Consider the following 12,206-nt stretch of genomic DNA (forward strand, 5'->3'; position numbering starts at 1 on the left):
AAAACAACTAGTACACACATTACAAGCTTGTGTGAGACCATGTGTTCAAGGGTATACATGAAGGCAATGACAATTTTAACGTGTATATACGCATGGGGCATACTAGTATAGGTCAAAAACGTTAATCCATCAAAGGGATTAACTTGTTATACATGGACTAGTGTGGTGCTAATTTTCTTTGTATTGGTCCGATTTCTTACACACACTGTTCCATGCGGCTTAAATTATGTACTTGCATCCTCTTGGAAGAGTAAAACAAAGAACTTGGATTATCTTAAAAAGGATGTGCCACATTTTATTTTCCATATTCTACTGATTCACATGAAGTGCACTTTTGCATTCAAAGTTACAAACTTTTAATTGATTGAAACACAAGCAAGATTCTTGAGGGATGGAAAGCTTGGGTGGTACGGTTCAAGGAACAAGGTATAAAGCTTGGGTTACAGTGCACTGGTTGAACTTGGCACAAACAATGGCCACATACATTACTATCTATATTGTAATTTGCATATATTACATACACTAAGACTGGTGTTACATTCCAAATCCAGAAAAGACTCTGAAGACGCAGACAGGACTATGCAGGTCTGCTACAAAGGTGTGTGACTCATCCAAGCAGTGCAGAAAGACGGACTCCCTTGCTGCCTCCACCATTCCGCTTTGAGTTGCATACTCCAATGCCATTTCCATGTCCATCTGCAATACCAAGAATGATGTCATTTAATCTGAGAATGAACTGGGCTATGATAAATGGGTCTAACCAAAGATACTCCCCAAGGTGCCACCACAGACTTGAATTCAAAGCTACCAAACTAGGGCCCAATACCCACCCACCAACCCACTTGACACTAACAACAGTTTCACGAAATATTTAAGGAAAAAATTTGCCATGGAATGTGTCCGCCGTTCATAACACATTGAAGGTTTGGTAATAGGAACCTGGCAGTAATATGCAAGCAATGCCAAGGGGTCCTGCCAACATTGCATCTCAACTTTCCATACACACACAAGCCTTCCCATTAATGTTCACTCATAAAAGCAGTATACAGTTTTTGAATACTATAAAACAGTTCTTATGGATGGATGTAAAAGTAGATTTGTTGCAGGCAGGCACCTGATCTACATGTTGAGTGAGCTTTTGCAAAAGTGTGGCCTCTGTTATATCGCGAGATGCAACCTTCTCAAGAAGCTCATCATATTCTTCTCCATACTTCTGTCTCTTGGACTTGTGAGGTTCAGTAATCGTCATCAACGTATCATATATAGCTCGTGAGACACCCGGTATGTACCTACAGCAATAGAGTACCCCCCCACCCCAAAAAAAAAACAAAAGAAGTAAGAAAAGCTATGAATACCTGAATAGTATGGCTAAAATTTGAAAGCAACACACAAAAAAAGAAACACAAACTACTGTTTCTCAACAAATAAAAACCAATCAATAAATCATATACTTTGCCAGAGTTCTCTTTCTCTCTTGCTTGTCCCATGCAGCTTGTTGCCTCGAAATCTTTACTTTCAGCTGACTGCAGCACTGCTGAATAGCCAACTGCAGGAAATCCCAAAACATCTCTTTGAAATTTGATGGGTGATCCAATACAACCACAATACTGCTAGTCTTTTTTTCCTTCATGCTAGCCTATCTGTCTTGAACCAGAACTGAGAGAAGGTGGAAGGCAGCAAGTGGAAGCAGAGGAGAGACTAGGAGCAGCCAACAATGATCCAACACTTGAGCAAAATGATGAATGAATTAAATGGCAAAAAGCATGTTCTTATATACAGCACAAATAGCCAAGTCGGCCAATAGAAGAAACCCACGATTGGTGCAAAATACCTACAACTGGGAAAAATGCCTAAAAATGTGGGAAAAATTACCCAGGACTGAGTAAATACATTGGTTAAACCAACACAATGGACCGACTCCCATACGGGTCAGAAGCTAATCAATAGAACCTCGAGGAAGAGGTTTAGTGAAGAGGTCAGCTAGGTTGTCCTGAGAGGGACAATACTCTAAAGAAATGATGCCATCAACGACCAGCTCAAGAAAAAAGTGAAAAGGGACCTCAATGTGTTTGGTTCTGCCAAGAAAAGATGACTTTCGAGCCAACGCTAAGGCACTCTAGCTGTCTGTAAGAATGTGAACAGAGGCGTCCGAAAGAATGTCAAGATTACTCAGCATCTGCATCAACCATAACAACTCCCAGCAAGTATCTAAATAGGCCCGGTAGTCAATCTCAGTAGATGAAATTGAGACTGTATCCTGCTTCTTGGATCGCCAAGAAATGAGGCCAAAACCTAAAGTGGACCGCCTGGTATCCTAGTCACCTGCCCAATCAGCATCAGAGTATGCAACAAGCTCAATGCCTCCTCTGAAAGAGAGACCATAGTCCAAGGTACTAGATAAGTGTCGAAGAACCCTGAGAGCGGCATGGCAATGAGAATGTTGAGGAGTGGAAGAGAACTCACTGAAAACACTAACACTTTAAGAAATGTGGGGCCTGGTATAAGTCAAATGAATAAGAGAACCCACAAGCCTTTGGTACTGCGTATTGTCCTCAAAGATGGGAGTAGAATCTTCTCGGGAAAGAGCATGTAGTTAGGATCCATCAGACAGGAAAGAGGACGGTATTATGTCATCCCAAATGTCTCCAGGAGCTGCCGTAGATATCTTTACTGGCTAAGGAAAACTCCATTAGGATTATACACCTCCATATCAAGAAAGTAGTGGAGAAGTCCTAAATCATTCATCTCAAAAGTGAGAGCAAAATCTAACCGGAGCTGTTGAATCATGGCAAGATGAGAGCCAATGATCAACAAATCATCAACATATACGACGATCAAATAGCATCTTGAGCAAAGACATAGAGATTGCTGTTTGCAAAGCATCTTTGGAAGCCAATGGAAAGAAAGAATGTATCAATCTTAGAATACCATGCCTTGGGCGCCTATTTCAAACCATTAAGGGCTTTGTGACACCTTACCCTCGTGTCCAGGAACTTGAAAACCTAGAGGCTGTTCAAGATAGACCTCCTCATGTAAGTCGCCATTGAGAAATGGCAGACTTCCATCTAATAAACCGGCCAGTGAGAATGAGCGGAGAGAGCAAGAACTATCCAGATAGTGGTGTATCTAGATGTAGGGGGAAAAGTTTCTTCGTAGTCAATACCCTCAATTTGAGAATACCCCTTTGCAACTAATCTGGCTTTGTGTTTGTTCAGAGAACCATTGGCATGAACTTGGTCTTAAATGTGAGAATATGTGAATATGAAGCGGAAGTACATAGAGATCACACGAGAGAGCAGCAGCTAAGAGAGATCCAACACTTGAGCCAAGAACTGAAAGTATTCAATGAATATGAAGGCACAATGGCCACGCTTATATACATCATATGAAGGCACAATGGCCACGCTTATATACATCTCATGGAGAGCAGTCCGCTAGTAGCAAAAGGCACACGACTGTAGCAAAAGTGATAAATGCCTAAAAATAAGCTATAAAATAGTGGGAAAATATGGGAAAGTCCCTAATGACATTAGATAAATATCTGGATAAAAAGGGACATAAAATGGAGTAAACGAGAGCTAGAGATGACATGTCCAACACCTCCTCTCAACTCCAGCACGGGGTCCAACTCCCATATGGGTAAGGAGCTGATCAATAGTATCTGGAGGAAGAGGTTTGGTGAAGAGATCAACAACGTTGTCCTGAGAAGGACAATACTCCAGTGTAATGATGCCGTGGGCGACCAGCTCACGAACGAAGTGAAAGTGGACCTCAATATGTTTGGTCTTGCCATAATGAGCCAATGCCAAGGCACTTTGGCTATCCATAAGAATACGGATTGGATAATCCGAGAATACATCAAGTTTGCTCAACATCTAGAACAACCATAAAAGCTCACAGCAGGTATCCAAATAAGCACAGTACTCAGCCTCACTAGAAGATAATGAAACTGTATTCCGCTTCTTGGATCTCTAGGAAATAAGACCAAAACCAAGAGTGAAGCAATAACCAGAAGCGGAGCATCGAGTATCCTGATCACCTGCCCAATATCAGAGTATCCATCAAGCTCAATGCCTCCTCTGAAAGAGATACCATAGTCCAAGGTACCGGCGGATGAGTATCTGAGCACCCTCAAAACAGCTTGCCAATGAGAATGTGGAGGAGCAGAAGAAAACTGACTGGGAACACTGACACTGTAAGAAATGCCGGGCCTAGTGTATCTAGCTGTAGGAGCAAAAGTTTCCTCATAATCCACACCCTCAATCTGAGAGTACCCTTTCGCAACCAATCTGGCTTTGTGTTTGTCCAGAGATCCATCAGCATGAACCTTCGTCTCAAAGACCCACTTGACCCCAATGACCTATCGATGTAGAGACCGGTCCACTAGCTCCCATGTACGATTCCTCTCAATGGAATCAATCGCGGCCTCCATGGTTGCCCGCCACTCAAGAAGAGCAAAAGCTTCTTTAGCTGTAGTAGGCTCATATGACTGTATCACTGTACTCATCACGACAAGGTGACAAGAACAATGAAGCTGTTGTAATCTTTGTGCCCGTGTCAAAAATTGTGCTAAAGAATCAACAAGCTGATGAAGTTCCATATTAGAGAGATGAGAATCATGAACAGTGGTTTCCAACCATCATGGAATCTTTGGGACAATTCTCCCTAGAAAGAGAGAAAAAGATCGGAAGAAGAAAGCATGGTATGGGCCATCTCCTGAACAGTATGGAATCTTTGGCACAATTCTCCCTAGAAAGAGAGAAAAAGATCGGAAGAAGAAAGCATGGTATGGGCCATCTCCTGAACAGTCCTATTTTTATGTTCACCCACACTATTATGCTATGGAGTGCCAGCTATGGAGAACTAACGGCCAATACCTTTCTAGGAACAAAAGTTGTGGAAGGCTTTGGAGATGAATTCTCCTCCATTGTCCAAATGCACTTGTTGAACCTTTTGTGTTCGCACGCCCAAAGCCACCCACTCTTGAAAGCGGGAGAAAGCCTAAGATTTGTCCACCAAGAGATACACTGAAACTTTACGTGAGAAATCATTAGTAATAAGCATGAAGTACCTGGCACCACCCTGGGTAGTAGTTTGCATGGGTCTACACAGTCCATATGTATAAGCTCTAGAATGTGAAGCCTAATGAGTAGCCTCATGAGGGAAAGGCTCTCTGTGTTGCTTGCCATGCAAACAAGCCACACAGTGGGAGGGTTTCAGTTGTGGAAGACCCTCGACCTGCTGAGAAGATGGTTGCTGAAGAGAAGCATAGTTCAAGTGCCTGTAGCGAGCATGCCACAACGTTGTATCCATCAGAGCTACCAAGGCATGATAGCTTTAAAGAAGTTGCAGCAAATGAGACTCTGACTCATTCAAAGAGCCACCAAAGTCCTTCAACTTGTAAAGACCGCCTTCCTGTACACCTATGGCAACAATCTATAAGGTGCTGGTGTTGATGACCTTAAGAACTAAACTGTCAATTTACACATCATAGCCTTTCTCTGCTATTTAGGATCATGGTTTACCCAGATCAGCGGTGCTTGGGCCTCTTCCTACTAGAGCTTCATCGCAACAGAGACTCACTGATTAGGGAGTCGAGACCCCATGGGAAACACCCACCGGACCCCAGGAGACCATCACTCAGTTCTTCCGACCACGAGAGGATGCCCCACCAGCTATGGATGACATACCACAACCTCATCGAGCCACACATTCTTGAGTGCCCGACCCCCCACTAGACCCCACTTTGGCATGACTCTAGACCGAGCCACACCATTACAGCGTGCCCGATTGCCCCGACTCCCTGGACCTCGCCAACAACAACGCAAACATCAGCCCCAACTTGAGGAGATCTTGGAGAGAAACAGAGCCACCTTCCCACACCCGGCGGATCTACAGAGCCTTCTAAAGGCTAACCCCATGCTTGATATCCTTGACGGCCCCCTCCCCCTACCCGAGAGTCAGCTCCATACGTTGTATGATGATGGTCCCATTTTGTATCATATGGCTCGGATTTGACATTCTCAGCTCATAGCTCTAGTCTATGTTTTCTTCTGTACCATGATGAGATTAAATGGACACTATTGTATCACTTTTGGTCTCATAGACCCACTGAGTCTTTTGAAGACGTTTAATATAACTCTCTCTCTCTCAGCTCACCCAAGCTAATGAGCTCAATCCTTGCAGCCAAGCTCAAGGGGAAGCAGAAAATAATACTCTGACATCGGTAGGGGTGGGTGGGAGTGGTACATGACCATGCAAACCCAAAAGGACGCACCATTCTCTGAAAACTCTCCTGCCTCCACTGGAAGCTGGCAGAAGAAGGCATAGCCCACCAAAAACCTCATGGAGGAGGGGTAGTTGGAGAAGCAAGAAACCATGCCGAAAAGTATGCGTGTGGACTGGTTATGCTGAAAATTACTCCCTTTTTCCTCTTCATGAAGTAGGCTAATTCCCATGAAGGGAGGGAGAGGATAAGCCTCTCCTTATGGAGAGTGGGTGGCCATTGGGCCACCTCAACAAGCGCCACACCTCTCCCATAGTGGAGATGGTGCCCAATAAGCTGTCCACAAGCACACTCTTTTACTCAAAAGAGTGTTTGATTTATAAGAGTTTAGCCGGCCGCTATCGAGTAGTAAGTGCCCAAACTCACTTATAACCTGTTTGCCCAATCTTTAATGCCCAAACTCACTTATACGTTGTCCAGTCATACTTTAATGAAGTGTGGACTTGCAAAGCAGCATAATAAGCTAAAATACAAATAAGCTTAAACAAAGAGTTTAGGGTCACACCTACCACCTGTCTACAGCCCACAAGCTAGGTCAAAATATGTCCACAATATGGAGCCTGTCCATAGGTCAGGAAGCATAGAGAATGCCCAACTAGTTACATCCCCCCAGCTTCTAAACAGTTAACCGCAACTAAAAAGCTTCCAAGTATGCTTGTAGGAGTTGTGGATACTCCTCGAAGTATACCTCAGCCATCCATTTAGCATCCATGGGTGAATAATTTTTAAACTTCACAAGGTAGCGTCTTTGAAGTTAGCTACTTGCAAGCTTACGCTCCTTGTGAAACACAATCTGCTCTGGCTATAGCACCTCTTCTAGCTCATCCACTTCAAGTGGATCTTCCATAACCGGCTCTTTAGGCTCCGGTCCCACATATTTGTGCAAGAGGCTTACATGAAATGCATTGTGTATCTTCCAACGATTCGGCAAAGCCAACCAAAAAGTCACTTCATTGATCTGCTCAATGACTTTGAAGGGTCTATAGTACCTGTTAGAGAGCTTAGGACACATTCCATCTTTTCCAAGCCTTCTTCTAAGTCTGGCTTTCTCGAATTTCAGCAATACCTAATCATTCTCTTTAATATCCAATTGCCTTCTATACTTATCAGCAACCTTTTTATGTTTCTCTTGAGAATGCTCAATGACTGTCCACACATGTGGAAAGGCAATATCAAGGTCCTTGACAAATTCATCGGCAGCAAAGATCTCATCCTTTGTACGAAGGATGGGTGGCAATACCACTTTGCTATACATGATCTCAAATGGGACCTTTCCTGTAGAAGCATGCACTGTGTTATTATATGCAAATTCCACAAGTGGCAAATACTTCTCCCAAGAACTTTTCTATCGGCCACATAGCATTTAAGCAAAACTAAAACTGCTGAATTTGCAGCTTCACTTTGTCCATTTGTTTGAGGATGATTTGCTAATGAAAAATTAAGCTTAGTGCCCATATTGTCAAAAAGAGCTCTCCAAAAGAGACTCGTTGTCTTGGGATCTTTGTCCCCCACAATTGACTTGGGCAGACCATGATGCTTAAACACCTGTGACATAAACATTCTGATCATATGCTCAGCTTTTATGCTCTTTTTGACAGGCAAGAAGTGAGCTTGCTTAAAAAACTTGTCCACAATAGTCCATATTGCATCATTGCCATACTGTGTACGAGGCAAGTCCATTATAAAATCCATGGCAATGCTTTCTTATGGCTGGTTTGGAACTGGCAAAGGCTGAAGCAAACCGGGAGACTTTTGCCTATCAAATTTCACCTTTTGACAGATGATATGTGGACGTACATGTGCCTTTATGTCTTTCCGCATACCTAGCCAAAAGAAATATCACTCAATCCTATGTGTGGTAGGCATTATGCCTCTATGAACAACATATGAAAGAGCATGGCACTCATCCAAAACCTTTTGCCTCATGTCTGACACCACACATAGGCAATTATCTTTCATAAGATAACCCTCTTTAATTACATATGAGGCATGTGCATGACCAGCCATCAAATCAGCGCAAATAGTGGCAAAATCAGCATGATACAAATCGCGCATGGCAAACAAGTCCCCATGAGAGGCATACAGCTTTCGTGACGATGCATTTGCCAAAACATTCTTCTTTCCTGGGGTGTGCAAAATCTGAAAATGAAACATAGAGAGGAAATCGGCCATCCTCATATGCTTCTCTGAAAGGTTAGTTTGCGTCAAAAAATATCGCCGCAAACTTTGGTGATCCGTCTTGACTGTAAATTCAACTCCCAATAAGTAGTGTTTGCAGCCAATAGCTCTCTCTCGTGGATGCCAAGAGAAAGCTCGGCATCATTCAATTTTCTTGGGTTAGTAGGTAGAGCAGGTACGGCAAGTACAAGGGTTGGTACAATAAGTACAATGGCTAGAAATCATAATAAAATGATTAAATACCCTTGCCATCAGTATTTCTTCGTGATGGAAGCCTCCAAAACAGTCCCCAACAGCCGGTATTCTTCATGGGCAGCCTTCAAGAGAGAGAGAAAGAGAGTAGCCATCATTATGGCAGCATGTAACGGTGGTAGAGGCTGGTGTGCAGCAAGAGAGCCTCCTTTAATGAAGAGAGAAGGCTCCAATTTATAGATTTGGGCCTCCCATGAGCTAAAATGGCAAAAGAAGGCTATAACGACAAGTGGAGAGCCACACAAAAGCTGAAGTGACAAGTGTGAGGCCACTTGTCTCACTTTGATCCACTTTCTAACAATTGTCAGGCCACTTGTCTCACTTTGGTCCACTTTCTTGCCACATGTCCCAATCTAAGAGATGGGTCCTTCCATAAACTTCATCTTTAAAAATATCCCAATTGCTAGACATTCTGTCATAGACACTTTGCCGACTCTTGGTATCTGCTCATTTCCAGATGTAATGACGCGACAGAATTCCATCGGAGTCGGGCCAAAAATAGCAACTCTCCTAAATTTTAGAAGTGTGGTCCTTTGTATTCCATGATAATCCCCCATTCCCAAAGCTTGTACTTTCCAAAAATTTAGACGGCCTGGAGTCCACCAGAGCCCTTTCATACTGGGAAATGTCCATGTTGGTGACAGCATAAACCAAGGAAACTACGAACTTCATGTATGGATTTAAGTTCCGGCCAATCCTTAATGACTTGGATCTTTGCACCATTCGCACGCCATCTTTTGGCAGTGTGTGTCCAAGATAGTGAATCTCCGAGAGGAAAAATTTACTCTTTTTGCCATTAATCATAAGCTTCTGTTTCCTCAATTCATCAAAGCCCACTTTCAAGTGCGTCTTATGTTGTTGCTCATCTTTCGAAAACACCAAAATGTCATCAAAAAAGACTCCTGTAAATGCTCTATGATTTCTAAAAATCCTATCCATCATTCGGTTAAAGGTAGCCGGAGCATTTGTGAGACCGAATGGCATAACCAAATACTCATAGAGCCCAAAAGATGTACAAAAAGTTGTCTTACGTACATTCTGAGGCACCACTCACTTGATGGTAGCCACTCTTGAGATCAATGCGACTAAAACATATCGAACCATCCAATTTGTCCAAGATAACATGACGAAACCGATTTTTGATGGTTATCTTAGTGAGTGCCTTGTAATCCACGCAGATACGAAATGTTCCATCCTTCTTCTGCACAAGAAGAAGAGGTGAACAAAATGACGAGGAACTTGGTCGCACTAAACCCTTCTCTAAGAGTTCACCAACTTGCTTCATAATTTCCTCTTGTTGGTAAGCATACACACGATATGCCGGCACCAATTCAATACGGTGATCCTCTGGCCATAAAGGAGGCATTTCACTCAGCAATCTATCGGCAAAACAATCTCTATATTCACTTAGAAAATTCAGCCTATCACGAGTAAGAGAATCTACATGCACATTGCTATGTTCCACATCATCGCGTACAAAAACCAAGTACAAAGAAACACTCTTTTTCATTGCTTTATTGATTTGTACATGTGATACAACGGGAATAGTGTCACCCGATTCGCCTGCATCTATAAGATGCTCTCGGCCTTTATACATAAAAGAGAGTTTATTTATTTTGTAGTTCTTGCGGGGTTCAAGGCGTGCATGCCACGGTTTGCCAAGAAACACATCACATCCACTGAGAGGTGCAATAAGGGAGTTCTCATGGTCGAGATAACCCTAGATGTGAATTCTCAGCTTTCCAATGAGAGGAGTAACTTTCACATCCTTCTCGACAAAAGCTGAACATGCATCCATTTGACATTGAGTTGCTCGGAGCCTAAAGCTGAATTTATGAGTTGTTGAAGAGTTTGATTGGGATAAATTTCAAGTGCATTTTGGAGGAAAGGTTGCAGCCCCAACTCAAACTTCCTCTTCATCTATCTTCATGAAGGGAACCACTTCTAATAGTACTTTCCAAAAATTTGATACATAAGAAGTGATTGATTCCCCTTCTTTCTACCCCAACCAATCTTGCTTTGCACGTATATTCTTCGCAAAATTGGGAGGCAAAAACTGAGCATAAAATTTGCTTTTAAATTCAGCCCATGTAGCAATGGTGTTGCCAAAAAGCTTCTCGTCCAAGCACATTGGTCCAACCACCAATGTGCTGCAGTCCCCTTCATTTACATGCTAACATGTCTAAGCTTTGATCCCTCAGTGAACTCTCCCTCATAAAAAGCAATCTCAAACTGGGAGATGAAAGATAAAGCTTTGGTAAAGTCATACTTACCATGGTAGTTCTCAAATTTTATAGATTTGTCTCCTACCTTAAACTCTTTAGCCCTCTTGCTATGATGCACATCCTCCTTACCAATGTGAGCTCTTCTTCTGCCTTTGTCTCCATGAGGAATGTAGGAATCCAATTCCTTCCTTGTGGGAATCGAAACATGAGTCGGTTTCCTACCATCAGTACCTAAAACTGAAGAAGCATACCTGTGAGATGGGATTCCATGAGTAGTAAAGGCATGCCATGAGTACCTAAGAGTGAAGAAGCATGCATGTGAGATGGGATTCCATGAGTAGTAGAGGCATGGCGAAAGGTTCCTGACACCTCTTCCCTCTTGTTGAATTGCAGATTTCAGCTTTGCGGAAGCGGCTCCAAGAGGGTTTGGACAAGGTGGCCTTTTGAACATAAGCTCACCCTCTTTTCCCTCCACCACATCACCTTGATCTATGAGAAAAGAGAGTGCCATCTCTCTTGGTGTGACACCCAATTCAACTCCAACAGTTTCCAATGCATCATCCAATACCTACTTAACTTCCGGATCTTCATGCAAGCTCTTCAATTGGGCATCTTTCTCATGTAGCTGCCTCTTGAGATTTTCCATCTCAGCATATGCATAGCATCGAGTTCATTAGTGTCTTGAACCTTCTCTTTACCCTGGACAGCTACACAATCCCCACGGTCTTTCCCTTTACTACGGGACAGCTGTCCCTCATGTGCATAATCACCACGACATGCATGAGATACATTTTCAGCATAGTGTTCATCATTTGCATGAGTTCCATGGTGCACATCTTCGACAACCTGTTCTCCACAAGCTTGCCTTCTTGAGTATACATTCCCTCCACTACCTCTATGGCTTGTAATAGTGTTTAAAAGCACTAACAATTAGTGTATGCAAGATAGGATCATCTTCCACACAGAAAGCAGCAAGATCCACCAATGTAATAGCCCCAAGTAGGGATGAGCAAAATCTCGTCACACACTTAAACTATTAATACTATTAAACAAGATGAAATGGCACAAACCAAATGAGATAGCAATGCTAAAGTTTAAATGACACTGCAATAGGGCCAAGAAGGGACGACCCCCCTTGTAATATGTTTGTATTATCAAGGATTTCTCAAGATACAAGCTTCATGGGCATCACATGCAAAATTTACAATGACATCCTTTTGATCAAATTGTCGGCAATAGAAATGCTCCAACGCATTTCAGCATGT

At 42.8% G+C, this 12,206-nt stretch overlaps 1 protein-coding gene across 2 annotated transcripts in view; it reads right to left on the bottom strand.

Annotated features, from left to right (window-relative positions):
- Positions 1-332: 332 nt before the first annotated feature.
- The window catches only part of TOP6B (topoisomerase 6 subunit B), a 100,295-nt gene continuing 88,421 nt past the window's right edge, over positions 333-12,206 (bottom strand). For both annotated transcript variants that reach the window (XM_086807714.1, XM_086807715.1), the window contains exons 17-19: positions 1,452-1,546; positions 1,115-1,289; positions 333-696 (exon numbers count right to left, since the gene is read on the bottom strand). In XM_086807714.1, the coding sequence (XP_086663840.1) occupies positions 535-696; positions 1,115-1,289; positions 1,452-1,546 (432 nt within the window). In that variant the 3' untranslated portion in view covers positions 333-534. The remainder of the gene's footprint in view (positions 697-1,114; positions 1,290-1,451; positions 1,547-12,206) is intronic.

This window comes from Cibotium barometz, chromosome 13 (genome assembly GCF_041138505.1).
Source record: "Cibotium barometz isolate CiBa-2024 chromosome 13, ASM4113850v1, whole genome shotgun sequence".
Classification (NCBI taxonomy): Eukaryota; Viridiplantae; Streptophyta; class Polypodiopsida; order Cyatheales; family Cibotiaceae; genus Cibotium; species Cibotium barometz.